General features: G+C 43.8%; 1 protein-coding gene across 9 annotated transcripts in view; it reads right to left on the reverse strand.

Moving 5' to 3' along the window:
* Window positions 1–22,085, reverse strand: part of LOC104357721 (poly(rC)-binding protein 3) — a 68,365-nt gene that overhangs the window by 27,144 nt on the left and 19,136 nt on the right. For 5 of the 9 annotated variants that reach the window (XM_042797996.1, XM_032988984.2, XM_042797993.1 and 2 more), the window contains 6 exons: window positions 17,455–17,586; window positions 13,386–13,514; window positions 11,054–11,197; window positions 6,123–6,179; window positions 5,554–5,629; window positions 3,673–3,725 (listed from right to left, as the gene is read on the reverse strand). In XM_042797996.1, the coding sequence (XP_042653930.1) occupies window positions 3,673–3,725; window positions 5,554–5,629; window positions 6,123–6,179; window positions 11,054–11,197; window positions 13,386–13,514; window positions 17,455–17,586 (591 nt within the window). The remainder of the gene's footprint in view (window positions 1–3,672; window positions 3,726–5,553; window positions 5,630–6,122; window positions 6,180–11,053; window positions 11,198–13,385; window positions 13,515–17,454; window positions 17,587–22,085) is intronic. The other 4 variants (XM_032988986.2, XM_032988985.2, XM_042797995.1 and 1 more) reach the window with 1 other exon arrangement.

Below are 22,085 nucleotides of genomic sequence, written 5' to 3' on the forward strand. Positions count from 1 at the left end.
CTGAGTCAGGGATGGATTTAGCCAGCAGCTTAGCTTTATAAGAACATGGCACGTGTTCTCGGGACTTTTCTGGAAGGGAGCCGCAGGGAGGGCGAGGCACACCTTTCCTGCAACGTGCAGGTGGCAGGTGATCCTGCTGGAAGTCACAGCCAGGGTTGGACACCGCCCTTATGTTCTTCTTAAGGGTTTGTGCTGCTTCTCCCCACTGCAGGTGATGGATTGGGGATCTGCCACGAGGAGAGCTCAGTCCTGCCCCCCTCCCCGTGACCGCTGGTGGAAGAGGCAACGCCATATGGACCTCCGTGGAGCATCACATGGAGCTGATGCTGGATTTCACTGTGGGCTCTCCGACAGCATTCTGCACATGCGGGTCCCTCTCCGTTGTTTGCAGGGAAGTACTTCTGGCTCCAGGGGGAAATAAAGGTGGGTCTTCAGTATGCCATTTCCAACTTGGGTGGATTGACACTTCTGTTCCTAAGGAGTGCGCATCAGTTTTATAGCTTTCTTAAAATGTTCTTGGTGCTTTCTGAGGGGGGATCTTGTTTTCCTGTTACTTCCCTCTGCCTGTCTCTCGAACATATATGCAAAATATGCACAGTTTTTAGTAAGATGGATTTTTTTAAATTATTATTGTTTTTTTCATTTACTCTCAATGGACATTTTGGGGGATTGGAACATGAAATTTTAAGACATCTATGACTTGTGCCTCATCAGCTACACTCAGGGATAGCATCCCTTCCATTCCCTTAAGGACCTGACACTGTTAACACTTTATTCTGGGATTTATGTGAAACGCACCTGTATTGTGTAACTTGGCCAGCAGCAGAAGGCCAGACAAGATCCCAACAAGGAAAGAAAGGCAACCTGTAAGGTTTTGATGAGGAAAAGGAGATACTAGATAAGGACCAAAGTGACTTCTGAGAGGGACCTGGAGAAATGTCCTCTCTGTTCTTTTTGGAGATATCCAGAAGTTATGAGAAAACCTAGAGGGGAAAATCTTCTGAGTTCATTATTTGGAAAGGAAGCCTCGCCTTTTAGAATGTGGAAAATGACTTCCTGTAAAATGCATTTCTCTGTTCTCCAGAATCTCTTTGTTCTTGAGCAACAGGTTAGTTGCAATTACCAGCATACTGTATGAAGAAAGCAGTGTGATATTGTTACGGGGATTATTAATAACAGGAAGAAGAAAAATTCTGTCACTGTCTCAATGCCAGAGGGAGTGAAGAAAATTTATTTTAATATGAAACTATGCAAATTGTAAATGGCAATTAATATCTTCTTTCTGTAGACTAGGCTAAAGTCTGAGTTTCTTACTCTCTTTATATCTGATTCTGCTCCATCAGATTCTTACCGAGGCTTTGGCTTTATGTGCTTATCATTAACTTGGTTTTAATAAATAAGCGTAGCACATGTAGATATACATCAACTTCTCTGGTAGCTGCAGAGCACGTAGATATTCACAAGCCTCATGTTCTTCTCATGCATGACGGACTTTTGCACACGTAAGCACCTACGGTAAGAAAGCTGGGGGCCTCATGCAGCACCGGGGAGCCCTGGAGTCGGGGCAGGAGGAGACTGGCCACGTGCAGCCTCGGGGCTGCACCACAGCCCTGTGCCAGGGCCTGCAGCTTCCTTCACCTTCAGTCAGATAAATAATCGCCGTGCCACACCGGCTGCCTGCCTATCGAAATCGGGACCAGGAGATGCTTACCAGGAAAGCAAAGTCAAATTACCTGTTGCCTCTCCCGCTCCGACCTCCCTCCCTGCACAGCACCTGACTGACAAGCCACGCACGAAACACGGGTGCTGGTGCCTCCTCGTCCGCCTCCCTCTCTGCCCCGCGTCCCTCTGTCTCCCTTATCTCCTCATTTTTGGCGCTGGGCTGCCCAGAGAACAGCCTTGCTGCAGTGGAGATGGGGCCCCAGGACACCGGTTTCGCTGGGAGACCCCCGGGAGGGGTACCCTCTTGCTGCTGCAGCCCACGGCCAGCCTGGCAGGGCGCTGCTGACCGCCTGGGGCACCGGCAGAGCGAACGCCTCGGGGAGGTGCACAGGGAAATGGTTTTTTTCCCCCTGCAAAATTCAGAGGCAGCCCCTGATGCCCTTCGGGACGGGAGAGCCGTCCCTCCCCTCATCGCAGCACTGGGTGCACAGACGGACACGCTCACGAGTGCAGGGCCCGTGGGCAGCACGAACGCCTTTCGGGCCTTTCATGCACACCTGGACACCGCACGAACATCAGAACTCCCTCCCACCACCTGCAGAGCCCCTGCAGGCTGATTCCTAAGCCTTGACACCATGTTGGCCTTGGTTTTGCTCCTTCAGCAACAGCAGCAAGACGTGCACTGCACAGGCAGAAAAATCTTCTCTTAGAAACAGCGCACACGTGCGCGTTTGCTTTTCAGAGGACAGTGCTGATCTGGGGCATTTCATACCTCCTGGATGAGAAACTGACGGGTTTTTAAAATTTTTTTACTGCGCTACAGGACACAAGGCCAACTTTCTCCCTCTCAGCTACAAACCCTGAAAAAAGCAAAGTCAGGAGACTGACCTTGGATTTATATCACTGATGGCAAGAACATCTGCCTGAAATGGAGATTAAAAAACTTGCACTGTAAGGATAAATAGGGTGTTTCCATAAAATTCTCAACATACAGTAGATTGGGCTGTAAAGCAGGTACTAATAAATCAGTGGGGCATCTTTTAAGTAACAGAAAGCTTACAAAATCACAGCATTCACACCTTCGCTTCCTTGTTATTCTTTTTTTTGTTTCCTTACTGTAAATCATTGCCACTGAGTTTAATAGGGCTTACACAATATTGTAAGTATCTCTTAAGTGATATAATTGCTATTTGTGATCCCACTCGTGCTTGAAACCTTTTTTTACTGGAGGGGAAATCAATTTTCCAAGCAACTAATTTGTAAGGAAAACTGAAAAAAAACCCCACCCCTGTTTGCAATGAAAGTGTATAAAAAGGGAAGGCATTTTTCTATGACGTGCAGTGCATGAGTTGGGCATTTTGAGTAGGTGTGTTAAGATTCAGCACCATATTGCTCATGGAGACTGGGTCTGTCAATCACGGACAGGCCAGAGTTGCTGGAGCAGGAATGTTTTTAGCCCTTGTTTTTCAAATAAATTTTATTTATTTGAAAACCACCCTTTATTTGAAAATTGCACCTTTGCCTTACTGAAGTAGCTTTTTGCTCAGGAAAAATGCCATCTCAGGTAAGCGTGGGGTGCAAGCTCTCCAGCCCCTTGCATGGAGGACTCCAGCCCAACCCACAGCACACGGGGCTGAACGTGCTTCCACCCGCTTCAGCCCTTCTGCCCCGACCGCCGGCGCGAGTGCCACCCGAGAGATGAATTCTGGCAACTCCTCTAAGCCCACGGTAAGCAGCAGACACCCAGGCTTTAAGGAAGGCGGGGAAGCACCGCGGCACTGGTACCAAACCAGCATCGCTGGGGACCTGAGATGGGAGGGGACAGTCACTTCTGCTGCTGCCCTCCAGCATTTCACTGACCCCTAGCACCCCCTCCCCAACAGACTAAATGCCGTACAGGTTATCCGGGGGAGCAGCGTTTACAAATCAGCCACAGATGAGAGGTTTCCCCTCCGGTGGAGGCAGGGGAGCGAGAGAAGAGAAAGTGATACTGACTATTGGTCCACTTACATCATTGGGAATAGTAAGTTCATGGGAACTGGTTGGAGTAGTGGCATCCAGTCCTATTCAGGGGACAGAGGGAAAATGTTACGCCGGTTGTTTGCAGGAAGGGCAAGACAAACCAAATGATATTTTAAAGAAGGAAACATACAGAAAGAAGGAAAAAAAAAAAAAAAAAAAAAAAAAAAAAAGAGAGAGAGGACCAAAGAAAAACAGAGAACCGATAGAGAAACAGAAAAGAAAGCAAGAGATGCAAAACTCAGAGGGCTGGACTAATTTTAAATGAGTCTTGTTTCAATTAACCTTTAACCCACCAAAGCAACAAATGTCACATGAGATTCCACAGGGTCACAAAAAGCTTCTAGAAAATGAAGTGTTTCCCCTAAAAAAAGTCTCTGAAGTCTGTTCTAAGCACATCAATTGAGAAATTAATATATGGCTGAAATTTGACCTGTCTACCAGAAGTTCTAGAATATGGAAAATGAAAGTGGAAGTCAAATTAACAATTAGCATAACAAAATACATAGATACGAAAAAGAAAAATTAATAAATTAAAATAAGGATGAGGAAATTGACCTAGGAAAATTTGGAAATTATATGTGGGATTAGTTGCTGAAGAAATGTTGGGAAGGGTAATTTTTGAAGGGAAATGTACAGAATACTCTAAGCTGCATACATTTGTTTGTGAAGTGGGTGGACAAAAGGAAAATGCTCAGGAAAAATGGAATTACTGCTCTAACACATGTTAACATTACAGAAACGTACATCTCACAAATATAACCAGGAAAAGATTAAGGAGCAGCATGTTAATGACAAGAATAAGGAAAATATAAAGCTAGGAAAGGCAATTTAGTATTACTTGTAGATATTTTATCAGATACATCGCGAAGAAAGAAAAGTATATTTTGGATGTCATGTCTCTGTCCTTTTCTTTTCTTTTGGTGTTTATTATTACTATCTGTAGAGATATGCCAAAAATACTCACTTCCAAGTAGGAAAGATGGAAAAAAAACACTCTTACAAAAAATTGACTCACCTACATTTTACTTATGTTTATATTCAATTACGATTTGCATATGCTTATTTTACATTGAATATAAAACAATCCATTTGCTCACAGCCTTTGATGTATGTGATAAAATGTTATTTGCCATACAAAGCAGGTACCAGTACACATATACTTCTATTTTGTGAAGTTTTTAGATGCCAAGCATGTACACAGTGAAGTACAGTAAAAATGTTTTATTGCAAGGTTAACTGACTTCTCACTCTTGAATCAAGAGTTCAGCGTCAGTTTTAGCAAGTATGGACCAAATTTCCTGTCCTTAATTTAACTAAATTTCCATTGCATTTTGTAGCTATATGTGCATATCCAGTAGGAAGAGAGGCACGTTTCCCAACAGTGATGAATACAGATGCGTTTAAGACATTTGGGTCTACAAGGAATTCGAGTTTCAGCGTGCTGTAATTTTTTTAATCAGTATTTCTGTACCACGATTACATACTGTTTTCCTATGTTTGCTTCTTTCTGAACAATGTTACCAAACTGGGAGTTTGACAGGTTGCACGCCCAAGTACGTCACTCGGAACCAACTGGTACATACGGTATGGTCCATAATAACTTTGCAAGGACTGAACAAAAGAAACTCAGGGCTTTTAGCCAATGGCACAAATGAAGCGGTTTTGATTAACAAACGTAACAAACAAAGCACATTTTAGTAATGAGAAAGGAACTGTAACAGAGGTATGGGGAGGGAAGAACAGAGATTAGTGTGTAAAAACAGAAGGATCGCTGGTCATTGACCACATTTATTATTAAAATGATGTAATGACCACGGGAAACAAAGCTGTTAAGAAGAAGGACATCCCCAGGGGGTCATGGGTACGTACCAGGGAAACCAGGGGTGGTCTGCCCAAGGGGAGTAAAGGGGGGATGCTGCATAGCCAACTGGTGAAGCTTGGTCAACTGCAGGGCAGGATGGGAAATTAGAACTAACCAATCAAATGGAATTATTTCAGAGCAGAGAAACCATCTTACATGTTCTAAAACTGGATTAATTAAAATTATATTGTAAAAAAAAAAAAAAAAAGGTTTAATCATTCATTCTAATCTACCGCAGAGAAAAAAAAGAAACCAAACTGGTTATAAATGACATCTCTACTGTTATTACGTGTAATGGCTATTGTTAATATTAACTAATTACTGTAGAATTACATATTAAAGGAACTCAAATATATCGCATGCAAAAAAAGACCAAGATAACTGCCATTTGTTCCTGGGCCATTGTACTTTCCAGCAATTATCACGCAAGGTTAGAGATGTAGCTGAGCTAACGCTTGGCTACACAGCGTGCTGTTCAGGAAAGGTGTCCTTAGGCCACATCTTTATTGCTAACTGTAGAAAGTAAATGTTGCCCAGAACAAATAAGAGGGAGAGGAAGAAAAAGGGAGTAATTTACATGCGCTGGACTCACGTCTGGATGAGGGATGGCATACTGCCCCTGAATCGTGAACGCCTGTAAACGACAAGCACAGTTAAGACACAGTCAGTCGGGTGAGACAAGCAGCGTTCCTGTTCTGATCAGAAAAGCTCCCCCTGGCTTTTCTTCCCCCAGGCAAATGCTGCCCACATCGATTTCAACGCTGAGGGAAGCTTAATTGTCTTGTGCTGCTTGATAACGCTTGGCACGGTCGGGAAAGGTCTCTGCTGGACTGCCCGCGCGCCCCTCGCAAGCGGGGGGACGCCAAGTGCTGCTGCCTGAGCTCCGATGACCTTGGTCCTCAGGACCTCCCTAGTCCAGCTCCATCCGCCAGCGGCAGAGCTGGGGACACTGCAGGGGTTGAGGAGCACGGGGTGGCCACCTCCCCTCCGTGAGATGCTGAGGCCGAAGCAGCAAGGGGTGGGGGGGTTTGGGGAGGGGGCAGCGAGGACGGGGCAAGCCCTGTCGGGGGATGGATGCCCTGCCTCGCCATCCAGCTCCTGGCCGCTGCGCGCAGGGACGATGCACGCCAGCCGGCTCTGAGGCATCTCATCCGGCAGCCCCAGATGCCAAGTGCCAGCAGATGTGTGCCCCGGGGCAAGCCAAGGGGCTCGTGGCCCCGGGCTGCCGTGCCGTGCCAGCGGGTAGGCGAGCACCCGTGCTGGATGGCAGCCTGACCCGCAGCGCCGGGGGGGCACGGGGCCAGCACAGCAGTTCGGAGATAGGAGCGTGAAGGAGATCCCTCAGCGCGGTGGTCTCATCTTCCGCAAGAAGTCAAGTATCTCCCCCCCTTTTCCAAATCCAGCCTCTCTGCACCGCAAGAGCAGTGCAAGGTGTAAAGTTTCTGGCATCACTTCTGGAAGCACTGGGGTGAGGCGGGGGAGGCAAAAAAAACACGTGAGCAAGGAGGGATATGTATGGTGTCATGCCTGGCACCAGTTAGCACAGCCTTTTGTCCCTCCTGCTGGCTCTGTTCAGCTCTCTGTGATGGCCTACAAAGAAAAAACTACAGAGAGTTTATAATTTCCCATTATATCCTGTAGGGCTTTTCTGAAAGGAACGGCATGTCAGAAAAATTTTAATGTGCTTGCGCTTAGTCAGGCAGGAAAGTAGAACGACAAATTATAACGTATAAATATTTGTAGTGGGAGAATTATAAACAGGAACAGAGCTGATTAGCTTAGTTTGCAAAATGCTTATTTGACAAAAATCCTCTTAGAAAGTAATGAATCCTCTGCAAATGATAAAACAATTCATTTAATGGAGTTTGGACATTAAAACCTTTAATGCCTCAACTGCTTGATGCACATTTCTGCAGCAGAATCTCCCTTCTGGAGAAGAAACATTTCATTTAGTTTTTAAATTAGTTATAAAGCCAGGCTGCAATCTGGCAAACGTTATGCACGTGGGCAGTTTTCAGGCGGAATTGTGTGTGACTGGGCTCAATGGGATGCTCATGGGCAAACGTATCACGTGCATCGCGGGGGCACGGCCATTACTGACAGTTTATAACTACCAAGAAAAGGTTCCAGTCTACCAAAAGAGGTGACCACTTCCATCAGCAGGTCTTAAGCAAGCACGTATTCAAGCAAGCAAAGCATGTGTTTAAGTGTCTTACCAAATGCGGACAAGTTTAAGGGGTGTTACGCTGCTTTGCTGAGCGGGGGCTCTGTGCGTGGCCAAGCACGGGAGCAGCCTCAGGGAGGTCTCAGCTGGAAACAGCACTGGGCTCGGGCTTCGGTCCACGAGCAAACAGTGGGTTTGGAAACCATGCTTTGGTCTCTGAGGCTCTGTGCTGGGTCACAAGTGCCCCTTCTGACCTTGGCTTTACTTCGAACCCAGCTGAGAGAACAACTTTTACATGGGTGCTTCCCAAGCAGTGGTCTGCAAACCAGCAAGGAACCACTGCAAAAAAATTCACCAGTGAACCTAATAGAAATCACCCCTTTCTTCATCAGTTCACTCCCTCATACTCCCGTGTATATAAATGAGGAAGCAAATGAACTGGAGAAATAACAAAAATAATGAACATTGAGAGCTCAGACTAGCTTTTATTTCGTTGCCAATGAAAACCATCACAGCAGATGGGTCTTGCATTTTCTTTCCTAGTTAAAAAAAAAACCAAGCTCTTAATTCCTTAGGTTCCCAAAGGTCATTTGATTGATTCAGATTGAGAAAAACTGTCTTTGTCTGCTTCACCCCTTGACAGAGGAACTGTGCCCTTCTGTGGCTGAGGCATACTAAGCACAGGCCTGGTAGAGGCTACTGAGACATCTGTACCGTAACGTTCCACTAAGGACAGAGCTGCAGGTCTGCTTCCAGCAGAGTCAATGGCAACTCCCCTACTGATGTGCTGACGTAGTAACAGCAGGAATGACCTGGCCTACAAATCTTCCTCAATTTAAACTAGAAAACTGCTACGAGACATAAAGCAAAGCTGTACCCTGTGAGTACCTATCTAAACAACAATGTAGCACCGTGGGTAGAAATTTCCGATTTATTTCCATCAGGCAGTTGGGCTGGATTTATTTTTTTTTTTTTAACCAATGCATAATCAATACTTTGGTAAGGGGCAGAGCAGGGCAGGACAGTGTTCAGCTTCCTTTTAGTTCTGTCATGCAATACAGTATCAAAGAAGCACAAGAGAATTAAAAGCAATACTCGAAACAGAAGAACCCCAACTTGTTAAAGAAAACCAGAAATTTGATTTTGTTAGTGTTGCTTGATACGCAAGCAGTAGACAAACCAAAACCTTTCAAGATAGCCACGATGTGATTTAGAATGGGAAAATAACTTCTGATAGCATAGCCAAAAGGTTGGATGTAATTAACACTCCTGATAAAGTTTTATTTTCAGTATTAATTTCCACTTATGGAACCTGGTTAAAGTGTCTTTCCATACTGACCCCCAAATACACCTTAAGCATTTTCTTAAAAAGTCTGCTTAGTCAGAGCACAGAAATTCAAAGCACATGGCAATTCAAAGCATACAGAAGATGTCTGCCTGTTCCACTCTTTCTCACATCAACAAGGTTGCATTAAAAAAAGTGAGAACACTATTTTAACTGATAAAACTGAAGATGACAAGAGCTATTAGACCTTAAAACAGGACACTTTCAATTATTTATACAAACTACTCAGAGTACTCTAGCAAACAGTTTCAATACTTCTGAGTAATCATATACAGAGACAGTCTTTGAAGGTAGCAGCAATTACAATACTGGTAACATGGGCTGCTGCGTATATACACACATATTTCTTAAAGGAAAGCACTGCAGTGTAAACTTTTGAATAAGGAGTAAATTATCCTGAACTTTGAGTCATAGACCAATTTTAGGCAATTATTTTAAATTTCAGTTCTACTTTGGTCACTAAGGAAGCAGTTTGCTTATTCTGAAGACAGCTGAGAGTGGTAGGCCTGGACACCAGGAACTGAAAGCTACTACATCCGGATTATGCAAAACTGGATCTATGTCACAACGCATCATTACAGAGCAGAAGGTAAAAATTCTGAGACAGAAGTTCAGAGAAAGCTCCTCACAGGGGCCTGTCAGGAGCAGTGGCGCTTTGGCGTATGCTTCGGAGGGGCAGGAGGTTCCTTACAAACGGGCCGACGGTGGTGGCGTGGGTCATCGTCCCCCCCCGACACCACGGACACCTGGTGCCCGCTGCCCACCAGGAGCCCCATGCCCAGCTGCTCACTGGACCCCCCAGCCGCCGACGGGGGGGAGGCACGGTCTTCCCACACCCCGTGACAGGGTGATGACCTGGGCTGAGCTGAACGGGATGGGAGGTGGGACCTGCCTGCAGATGTTCCACCACGCAGGTGGGTGGCTCTTCCCACTGGGTAGATACTTAAGAAGACGCCCTGCCATTATCTCCGGAACGAGATTTGGCTGGGTGGGGGTGCCGTCCTGCCAGAGGGGCTTCACGTGTGTGGATCCCGAGTAGAGAGATGGCTGCCTTCCTCTAGGCTAGATTTAGGGCATCAGTTTCCCCTTGAGTTGGGCAGGGCTTGCAGCATCTCGCTCCTCCACCATTGCACGTATCTAGGCAGCGTTGCTCTTAGCCTGTTGCCGATACAGGTCCCCTTGTGAGCCTCCTAGGGTGTTTTTAGGGTACATATCAGCTGCGTTCACTACTGGCTCACCAGTTACTAAAATGGCATTCCCCCTGCAACAGATGATGGCAGAGCGAAGTCCCGCCATGTCTCAGTGGCACGTTGCAGACCCATTCCAGAGCATTATCAAAAGACAAGGAAGAGTCCCACTGTACATGAGGTTTCAAAGGCAGTTGAGAACCCGGACTGATATAGCTTAAGATGAATGGGGAATCGTCAAAACTTCACTATATAAAAAAGAAACAGGAACACTGTTCTTGTGTTATCAATCAGGTTGGGAAGGCCTACACTTGTATGTATGTAGTTCCCGAAACTTCAGAGCCTCATTGCTACTTGGTCCTGAGGGACCATAAGCAGCAGAAATTATGAGTGTGTAAACTTTTACTGCAAAATGCACTATTTGGTCCTAAAAATACATGAAGTCTATGAGAGAAAAATTATGCCTTTCATGAGCGGAGACATCCTGCTGTTCGATCATCTCTGAAAACTGATAAAACTGCTTATACTGATAGTGGAGCTGCAAGTTAAGAATAAATAAAAAAATAACACTACAATAAGCAGTTTTGTCCCACTTAGGCAGCATCTGATTTGGACAGCATTCAGTCTGCAGAAGGGCAGACTTTTCTTAACTACAGGAGTTAATTTTAAACCTTGGTAAAATACCAGTCATTACAATTCTGCATCAAGTTTGCCGTGCAGTGCTCTCCTTCCCTGCAAACTGTAAGCACACAAAGTAGACAAAGCACATCAATACTATACCAGGCAAGAAAGAGTAAAAGTTGAAAACTAACAGGCGCTGGCTGAGGTTGGGCCAAGACGGTGTGGTTTCCAGCTGAAGCCAAAATGGTGTCTGCTCTTACCTGGCCACCTGCAAAAATGATAGGTGCAGAGGCAGGTTTGGGACGGTAGGGGATGGTGGCACCTTTGGGTGGGGACTGCAGACAAAAACACAGAACGATCAAAATGCAGAATGAAGCAGAGCTCGTATTAAAAAAAAAAAAATCACTCCTTATCTTGGTCACCTCAGACAACAAGGCATGCAGCTAACCCAGCCCAGCCCACCCTGCCCTCCCATCCAACCCATCAGCCCAAAAGCAAGCTGGAGGCCGGTTCCCTGGGCTTCGAGGGGAAGAGCTGAGGTCCCGGCTGCAGAGCCGAAACAGGCAGTGCTGGCACTCGTGGCTTCATTACTGCCATCATTGGATGAAGCTATGAAGCTTCATTAAGCATGTCAAAGCATTTCAGGAAACATGGGCACAATTTTGAAATCTGTTGTGTTTTGGAAGAGTCCGGCCTGTGCTCCCGCACTGTTAACACAGAGCACATCTCCTGCTTATTGATCTTTCCTACACTGCTATACATCAGGGTTTCTTGTTTTACCAACTCAATTAAGTCAGCTGTTCAATTGCAAATGACCAGCCTGATCCTGCCTTTCCTCTGACTGAGCTGGAAGTTTGGCACAAAATCCTCCCGGTTTCAGGAGGATAATCATGGCCCCTGTATTGTATGAAAAGGGAATTTGCTCCCTCTAGCCCAAGGCAAGGACCCGAAGTTGAAAACCCCTGGCCCAGGCTAACTTACTCCCTGTAAATAAAGCAGGAGCGTGCGTCTGTAAAATAGGCTTCAAGCTGTCTGTGAAACACCTAGCAGAACAGTGCCCTGATTTCAGTGCATTAACTACAGCTAAAGGAGGTAACAACTATATCACATCAATTCATTAATATCATATAATTAGCTATTTCATGTCAATGAAAATGTTTGTTGCCAAATGAAATAAATGCTGCGAATTAGGACACATTCATTTTCTTAAACACCTGAAGCAGCCAACAGTAGTTAAGCTGTGTCTTCTTAGTGCTGCTTGTGATTTGCCTAAGGCAAAAAGTACTACTTATGTCAAAACAGGTTATTTAAAAAGTGGCTCTACCTGTGGGAAAATAGGACTGTGTCTGTCTGGTTTTGAGAAGAGGCTTCTCTCATTTTCTTTAGCAAACAACTATGTATTCCATGAATGTCACTTGGACAATAGACTACACTCTGTATTCATAAAGCTGGTAACTACTGCCATTGTGTACTCCATCTCTAACAAAAAAAGTACTTTTAAATTATTTTATCTCTAAAACAATATTATTTTTAATATTATCTTTCTGTTCTCTTGCATTTTTATAAAGAAATTTCTTCCTCACAGTAGTCCAGCGAAAAATGAAGCAAGAGTCACTTTCCCTCAGTAAAACACCAGGGATTTATTAGTTTTAATGTTTTTACTTGAATTAGGCTGTATGACATTTTGATGCAAAAGCTGTATGTCATTCTGATGCATTGCATACTTCTGAACAGCCAATAGCTGTAGTGCTGTCTCAAACACTCCACTGTTTCTCCCCTCTTTAAAGACTAACAGAACAGTAGGGTGTCAGAGATCATCATGAGACAGCCCTTGACTAGACCTAGGTAAAAAAACAAACCAAACCAAAAAAACACAGAAAATTTTCCAGCAGAAAATGTGGTAAAAGCAGAGATGTTTCATGTTCCTTGTCAAAAATTATGGGGTTACTAGGTAAAAATATTTAATTTTGATTTGCTGAAATATGCTTTTTTCAAATTTCTATTCAACTTAATCGGTTGAGAAACGTACTTTCACGAAACTATGGGCATTTTCAGCTAGGGTTAAAATGCCCAGATTTTTATATAGATTAATTTTGAATCATTTAATCTAACAGCTAAAAAACTGCCATCAAAATGAAACATTCTGGCCTTATGAAATGACCTGACCCTAAGGAAACAAAAAGTCCTGGTAAATCTAAGTTACGCTAGTCAGGCTTATTTCTATTTAACACAAGACCTAGATGTTTTCTGCCCTATTCTGCATCAGAATAAAATGCTTTTCCCTCAGTATGGGCTGAAGCTCCATGCTGGACCTGGTTTGTTGCCACAGCCCTGGTCTTTGATTGCTAAACCCTGCTGCGAGAGGCTCTCAGACACCAGGACGGGCACCGTCTGGCAGAGTCCTCCTGAAATCCCTGGCGCAGAAAGGGCAGGCAGCACCCCTGGCAAGCCCAGGGAATTCAAAATTTGTCGTGTGTGTGAGCACCTCCCGAGCGAGAGGCGCTGTGCCCAGTACCCACTCACCTCCAGCATAACCACGCATATTTGTTTCACGCACTGGATAATGGCGTCGGGAGTGCCCGAGATAGTCACCGCACGCTCCGTCGAGTTCGGCAACATGTCCCCCGCTACCTGCACCTGGGCTCCTGTGGACTTGAGCACAGACAGAGCACAGAGAGCGTCACTGTCGGGCAGGCAACGGCACCTCTCAAAAGCCAGCGATCCACCGATGGGACGGGGCGGATGCGCCTCTCAACCTTTCTGCCTTTTCTTTGCCAGACGCCTGGTAGAGCGCGCATGTCAACTCGTGCCCAGACAGGGTAACTGGGGTCTGGCAGGACAGGGACTTGCCTGCTCACACCAATTTGCAAACGCTCCCACCCTAGGAAGATTAGTCCGCAGGAGCTGCTGATGAATCAAGCTGCGACCTGAATTTCCCAAGTCTTTCAACCCTCTCAAAGACAGACAGATGCAGTGCTGACTAAAAAATGAAAGAGGTGAGATGAAGTACTTGTCAATAATTAAAAAAAAAAAAAAAAAAAAAAGGAAAAAAAATGCTGATAACTGAAGAAGGTCTGCTAATCAAATGACTTGCAGATAAGTGGCTCTTTAATCCACTGATGGCTGACTTGTGTCTCTGGATGGAATCTGGGACTGCCTTATGTTCTGGAATATCCCAGGATGGGACAGAAGCACTTCTCAATTATAATTAATGTTGATTAAATATATGCACATCATCAACTTTTAGCTCTTCAATGAACCCAAGGGAGTAATGAGACAGTTTTATTTTTTTTTAAATTTGATCTTGACAATAATGTATCTTAGTTAAACAAAAAAAAAAAAAACCACTAAACAAACAAACAAAAAAAAAAACCCAAACCAAAACAGAGAAAGAAAAAAATGCATGAGGCTAAAACAATCCCTGGTATTATTTCACAAACATCCTGAAAGACTTTTTCAGTCAATAGAGAAAAACCCAGGCACTTCATACTGAGTTAGCACTTTCACATATTACAAGCAAAATCTATTCCTGACTGTTATTGCAATGCAATATTTTGAGCTTTTAAAAAAAGTATTTTCAGTAACCACTGACTTTGTGTCAGTCAGCAAGGAGTGAATTTGTTTTCCTGCTGGTTACATACAACACATGTTATTCTTCTTTCCAAAGACTGATTAAATTACTGATTGCATCTTCTGTTCACTAGTGCTGTTTAAGGCCAGAATATCAATTCCTTGCTCTGTAATAGGCTTTGGAATTTTGCCATAATTTGATCAATCAGCCATGTTTTTCTTTTCTTTTTTTTTTTTTTTTTTTTGGTAATCTTATCTTGAAAATATTACTGAAACCCTACATGTTGTTCCTGGGTACATGACTGAACACAGAAGACCATCCTCGTGCAATTGCTGCTCAGTGTGTCGTGTGATGATGAAATTAGACCACAGCTTGAATTGGATGCTCTTTTTCTCCCTGTTTAATCGTATTTGCTGTTTAACGTACAGTTCTGGGTATCTGTACGTCTAGCACAAAATACTCTGCCAAATACTGCAGTCATTCATGCATTTGCTTCCAGTGTCAACTTTGTTTATTCTTTGACTTTGGTCATATATCAGCAATGAAAAAACTAGTGATATTTTGCCCATCACCCTTATGCTTAAGAAAATATGCAGTGTGACTTCTTGCTACATTAGCCTCATCAAAACACCTATTTGGCCAAACTCTATCCTTTTACTTCCTTGTCCTAAACTAACGGGTAATTGCTTCTGAAACTGTGCTCACCAGAAAAATCACTCCAGTCATTTGATGTACACAGACCAACAGACCAATCTCACCTTTAAAAATCTATGTCCTAAGAGCACTCGCTCAGTGCTCTGGATGAGGTTACCAATATTTAAAATAAAATCCAAAGCATCGACAGCTGTAAAACCTATAGCTAAGTACTCACAAGCACACGCTTCACACTTATGCCTGCTTCTATTCTAACACAACTAAGAAAGCAGCTGGATTCCCACTGCCAGAACGGTTCTCCTGGACACCCAAGAGTTCCAGAGGGCCAAGAGAAATCACGTCTTGTGGCTGAGGTTGCCTCCGACCGTGTGCTCTGGCAGTAGCTCTGCCTTCTCCAGCCGCAAGGCTTTAGCCTGGCTTGGCCTGCTGCCTGCCAGACACGAGCTGCTGCAAACACCAACAGTCTGGTGGCCGTCCGGAATCTGAGCCAGAAACGTCCCGTGCGTGAGGCAAACCGAACACCTTCCTTCCACCCAGGAAACGTGCTTCAACACGCAAGTATCTTCTCCCATCTATACAAAGTTCTTGGACAAAGCTTTTTGGGGGTTAAAGAAAAAAAGAGAGAGGGTTTCCTATGACCTTCACATCTGCACAGAAATAATGTGTCCTTCCCCTCAGTGCCATCAAGTGATTTCCTTCTCCCACATTTCAAAAACTGGTTTGACAATAAGGACTACTGAGAGGTATAGAACCTAGGCTCTTTGATGAAAAATAAAGTAACAGCATTCCAAGAAAAAAAAAAAAAAAACACCGAACCTGATTTGTAATTACCTTTTATTTGCAGGTCTCAGTAAATACAGAAACTCCCTTCAAATAGCAGGGCTCTGTACCGTTTTTCTGCAAGTTTAGAGCAGACAACTTATGTATGTTTCCATGAACACAGTTTACAAAGCAAGAGGCACATGGAGGAACAACATGTTGTTTACTTTGCAACAAAAACTCTGAAACAACTTTTGGCAGTTCTGTCAGCTAATGGAAGTGGTACACCCTGCTTTTACTTCTCTGTATGCAAGGAGAGAAAAAACCTTTCAGTAGCGGCCAAATCCTGAAAGGTGAAGATAATCTGTCAGAGGGAAGGTTGTTAAAAAAACTCATGAGACAATCAAATTGAAATAGAAATGAAATAATTTGGAAGAACTTGAAAGTCAACAGGATGAGATCCTTAACTGTCCTCTATCATCCCCTTTCCTTCCAATGCTACCATAAACTAACATTTCATTGCAAATGCTGGATATAAAATTTTGATCAAGGGATTCTCCACTCTTTTTTGACATTTGATCAAATTTTCTTTGATAGAAAAATATCCGTCAACTTCTTTTCAAATTTGAAATGACACATAAAAGCTCACTGAAACCTACTGCCTCGAATCTACACTTTAGATAAAAAAAGTGAGTTTCACTTTGGTAAAGCCTGTCAGAACCTTCTGTTTTGACACAGTCAAATGAAAAAAATTTCTCAGCATGTTATCTTCATATTCAACACCTCATCCCACGTTGGAATGAATACAAATTTGGGAGTACAGTGACTTTCTCCAGAATAAAAATCCAGTTTTCTGAAAGGACCTATTCAGATTTTGTCTACATAACTAAGCACACACCTAATCTTCTTGTTTGACTGATTACAAATACTGGATACTTGGCTTGGCCTGTTCTATGTTGTTACAGGCATGCATAGAAGAATTAAAACTGGCATTTTTGCATTTTCTGGTTAAAGCGGAAAAAGTGGCTGCTAGCACAGCACACTGAGTGAATATATTTAGATAAAGTTTGGATTAAAAAAAATCAATATGAGTTTGCAATACATGGAATCAGGTCAGCTGTGGCACAGTAAGATTAGGGAGAAACAGGAGAGGAGTATGAAAATAAATTTTCTCTAAAAAGCAGATCAAGCATTTGATCTACTAACCTGGACTCCCCAAGTACTATTTGGGCCTTTCTCTGGATGCAAGGGTAGGAGCTAATCTGGAAATGGCGGCAACCCTCCAACTCGGGACCACCAGAGTATTGCTGGGAGGGGGACGAGGCTGTGCCTGAAGAGAAACTGGAGGAGCCGTTTCTGTTGCTAAACTGTTGCTTTGCTAAATTGTGCATCAGAGACTAATACCCTGCGAAGCTGTTTATTTCACGCATGGTCTTCAGCTTCAAGGAAGGTAGAAGGGTGCAGTTCTGCTGGGCCCCTGCTTCCCTCGGAGCGAGGCACATGCTCACGTTCATGCGAAGAGCAAAATTCAGCGGCCCACGGTGTCAGGGCACGCTGTGGTAGGACACTGAGCCAGCCAGTGTTCCCGGCAGAGATCCCAAGACTTACCTCCCTGATTTCTTTGATTTTGGAACCTCCTTTTCCTATAAGGGATCCACACTGACTCGCTGGGACGACGAGCCGCAGTGTGACGGGCGGTTTGCTTGTCACCGTGCTGTTTGTCATTGAAGCGTTTATGTCCTGTAATCACAACACCAGTAAGAATTAGTGGAGGATTTGTCACTCCTGGTAAGCACTGAAGGGCTCAGAGCTAACGCCCGAGCTGTTGGTGGAGACCTGGGGAGCGTGCAAGCAGTCGTGGTGTGTTCCTGCTGCAGGCAAAGCCGCCGGCTCGGCCGTAAGCACGAACTGCACAGGCGGCTTGGGCTAGAGGAGCCCTTTTGGCACCCGGCACCGCGGGACCAGAGGACAGGCTCTGAGGCAGGAGGAGGAGGAGGAGGAGGAGAAGGAGGTGGTGTCTGTCATTAGATCAGGCAAAGCAGATGGAGAAGACAGAGGCTTTTGAGTTCGCAGGCCCCCAAATCCCGATTCGGTCTCTTTTCCATCATCTTAATCAGAACATTTCTACTAAAGGGTATGTCTTTATATTTCATGCAATTTCTTGTCAGTTTTGATACAAAGAGTACAGGTCAAAAAAAGGAATGACAAGGAATCAGTGAATAACCTGAAGCAGAAAAAATCAGGTTATTTTGATAAATACTTTGCTGTCCCCTGGGTTTATTTCTCTTTTGTAGCAGATCCATAAGTGTGTGTAGTGTTACATAATTTTAAAAATCCTTTCCGTCACAGCTATGTAACCAGAGTACAACGAGCTCAGCAGAACAGCAATTCTCTGTATCCAGGTAATGTAACCTGTATCTGTGTATCCCATTATCCAATGAGACTTCATTGCAGGTTTTCACGAGCATTTCAATACACTACTTGTCACAAGGTTTACATTGTTTTAAATACATTTTGCTAGTTCAAAATCTTCTAGACAAGACAAAACAATTCCTCTAGTGTCTTCATCACAGAGGAAAAGATAAAGCTTATCTTTCCACTGATCAACGGTATGCTGCTGAGAGCACCACAAAAAAAGAAGCCACATTCTGCATATAACCCGTCCAACAACTCATGAGAATCTCAGCGGGGTTTGCTAACGCTAGCTGCGAGCTGAAATGACCATCTCATCCATCTCTGAGGCGGAATGGCACAGCTATTACACCCTTCACAGAAATGCTACCCAAAAGATTAGGACATGGATGACAGAAAAGATGCATTTCATATTCATTTAACTCATTTATGAGGCAACAAGAGTTTGAGCAGACAGAACTGATGTGTTTCCTCTGTATTCTCATTTATCAAGACTACCACTTGTTAACAAAGAAGAAAAAGTGCCTATACTGTTTGATCAGGACCCCAAATTAAGAAACAAACAAACAAACAAAACAAAACAAAACAACAAAACAAACAAGTACTTTAAACAACTCTGCACACCTTGTGGAACTGGTGGGGGAGCTCAGTGACACCAGCACTGATTCCTACAGTACCTCTGCATTTGTGATGGCAGCATTCTTTTGTGCAACAAATGGCTCAGTGTGACCTTGCTTAGCTTAAAAGAGAAGAAAAAAAATCTTGGATGGAATGAGGCATTGCTGCATGCCACAAGACAGCTATCAAATCATTCCTCTGCCAGTCAGTAACTCACATTTTGTTTAGTGCCTGTGTCAGTGAGAGATTGCAATCTGAAATAAAGCGAGAGGGATAACGGAATTTTGCAGCACCCATGTATCTGAAATAAAGTGCAAGTCAAGCCAATTTTTCAGCTGGAAGCTGCCATCTCACTATGTCACGTTTGTGTCAGGTGGAGGCACATGATCATCCAGATGTAGGTAAATAACCCTCTTCAGCCACCCAGCATGGCCTAATAATATCTCCCAGTTTCACATCATATGCGGCCTGGCCTCAAAGCCTTCACTGCACTTACTGATTTCAACAGCACTTCACGAAAATTGAAAGATGCTTTTCTCTTTATTATCTCCTCATTTTAAAAGAGCAAAATCTAAATACGCAGGCTCAACAGTGTGGAGTGCATAAAGGAGTTAGTCCAGATTAAAAACACAAAAAAAGAGAGATTAGCAGAAAAAATTCCCCTCTCCTGCAGGCTGCCAAGTAGGGCTGGCTGGAGACTTTCTGACAGAACATTCATCTTTCCAACTGGGAGATTCTTATTTCTTTAACCTCTGACTTTCTGTGGGACTGCATCTGTTTCCTCAGGGCTCTGGCAGACACTGGAGCCAGTCCTTGCATGGCTTTCTGCCTGCTTGTCTGGGCAGCTCCTCAGCCAGGATGGGCTAACGGGGAGCCTAGAAGTGTTGGGGGAGTCAGCTCCCAGTGTCGAAGCCTTGCAGCATCCCTAGCTCTTGGCATCCCAGAGTCACAGCGTCTAAGGTTTCCCAAGGCAAGCAAACGTGGCAGCTTGGAAATCTACCAAACCTCCAGGGAAAAAAGCATATCAAAATTCTTCTTTATTGGGTTCTAAATGAAATGGCAAACCTGCCAATTTTCACAGCAAGTACAAGTTTGTGAGATGGCTCCTCAATGATAATGACCACCGCAGGATCTACCTTAGTTGTAGCAGGAAGAGTTAGCATTTATCAAAAAGGCATCATTTCAACTGCTTTAATCACCTTGCCTTTCTCTCCTCCTTACTCCTAGAGCTGAGCAATTTCTTCACAAATACTTGCAGATGAACAAGGATTCCACCAAACTTTTTCTTATTTATTTGGAGAAGGTCTGACCACTGAGCTCTGCCTGCTGTTTTTTTTCCAGCGCTTAACTACCACATTCTTTCACTGGGTTATGAGTATTTATACCCAAAACCAGAGCTTCCCCACTCTCCAGTGAACTTACAGCTGCATTTCTTGGGTCTCAGCCTCCAGTCTGGAAATCACTGCTCTAAAATGTTCTCTCTAGCAACTCCAGTGGTCTGCCTGGGTTACTGCCATTTTTTAACATCTTTCTTTTTCATGCAGTGAAGACTTCAGTTGTTTATGTAATTACATACTTAGCTTGTAAATTCATCATCAGGCTGCTAGCAAATCAACTTTTATTTGGAAGGCTGTCAAAGCAGAGTGATATAAGGCTGCAGAGCAACTGCACAGAGAATGCTCCTCCAGGTCTTTTTTTTTTTTTTCTCTCTTTCTGATGTATTTTGAGATTTTTGCTAACATTAGAAAAGCATTCCGGGGCTCCCCTATCTTCATAGATCTGCTTATCCCCAACTATACAGCTGTAGGGTTGAAATTAAGGGTTCAAGGGCTTCATGTCAAAATGCTTCATGTGGGCATACATAACAAATACCAAAAAATCCCTCAAACCATCAGTCTCACACATGCATCCTTTTTGTTCAGTTTGAAGGTAGCTGTGATAAGCAGAGCTGGGCCAGGCACTGTCTGCTCTGGGATTTTCAATTTTTAAAATGGCTGAAGAAATCTCCAACAAGAAGATATGCATGAAAAATAACATTTGGTAGCTAGCTCATTTGTAATTTCTGAAACGGTACTTTATTTTAACTCTGAAGTGTTACAGTTACCTCATTTTATTGACAGGAATAACTACAGGAAACTTAATTGAATATGTCAGACATTTTTCTTTACTACTGTTCTTTTAAATATACCAGAGGTCAACTGTATTAAAAATAAATATGGATATTTCAGAATATAATCACAGTACCTTATCTTCAGGGAGTACAATACCTCTTTGCTAATATCCATACAAAGAGTCCAGACTACCCTCTAAAATCTACAGGGGTTAATAAGCATAAAACCCAGTCAGATGACCGAATTTCGGATCTCTTTGCCTATTGCTAACTACAGCACTTTCAAAGACAATGTGGTGTTGGGTGGTGGGTGGGGATCTGATGCTGTGCAGTGTTCAATGTTTTTATGAGAAATGCAGCCTCATTTCCACCGGGTACTTGTTTTGGTGGGAACTGGCAGGGGTTATCTCTGTTAATGATTCTCTCTTCATTTTTCAGGATAAGGCCTTAAACAGGGCATGCCGGTTGTACAGAGAGGCTGCCCTCTCCAGGTCTCTGTGGATTGGAAGGTGTGGTATCATACAGGAAACTGCCTCTTAAACTAGAAGAAATGGGGGTTGGTACAAGATGGGCAGGAGATAAAGCTGAGAAGATGACAACAGGTGGCTTTAAAACTGGGATGAAGAAAATTACGTGTGTAGTTCTGCCGAATTCAACCTTCAAAATCATTATTACCTCATTAATAACTGGTAAGGCAAAAAAAATAGTGTTCTTATAAAATATACCATGCCACAAACCCAGGGTATTTTATCAACATGTTGAAAGACTGGAATATCACATAGGAAGATCTGAAAACCCATACAAATGGGATTAACATTTGCAGTATGAAAAAAAGGGTCATTTGTCCAGGGGCCGACAGGAATGCCTGCCAAGACCAAAGAGGTTCACACTGAAAACACTTGAGCAGGAGCTGGGGATGCCCACCGGGCACAGCATGGTTGCACGCAAAGCATTACACTAGTAGGAGGTGAGGCATTTCCAGCAGGAGTAGGGATATGTTAATGTGAGAGCCAGGACAGAGCACTGTTAGTGCCATTAAATAAGCCCTTGCGGAACTTCATTTGCAACCTGTTCACAATTAAGTCATACATTTATTACA

Source organism: Tyto alba, unplaced genomic scaffold (assembly GCF_018691265.1).
Source record: "Tyto alba isolate M040663 unplaced genomic scaffold, T.alba_DEE_v4.0 Super-Scaffold_27, whole genome shotgun sequence".
In the NCBI taxonomy this organism is placed as follows: Eukaryota; Metazoa; Chordata; class Aves; order Strigiformes; family Tytonidae; genus Tyto; species Tyto alba.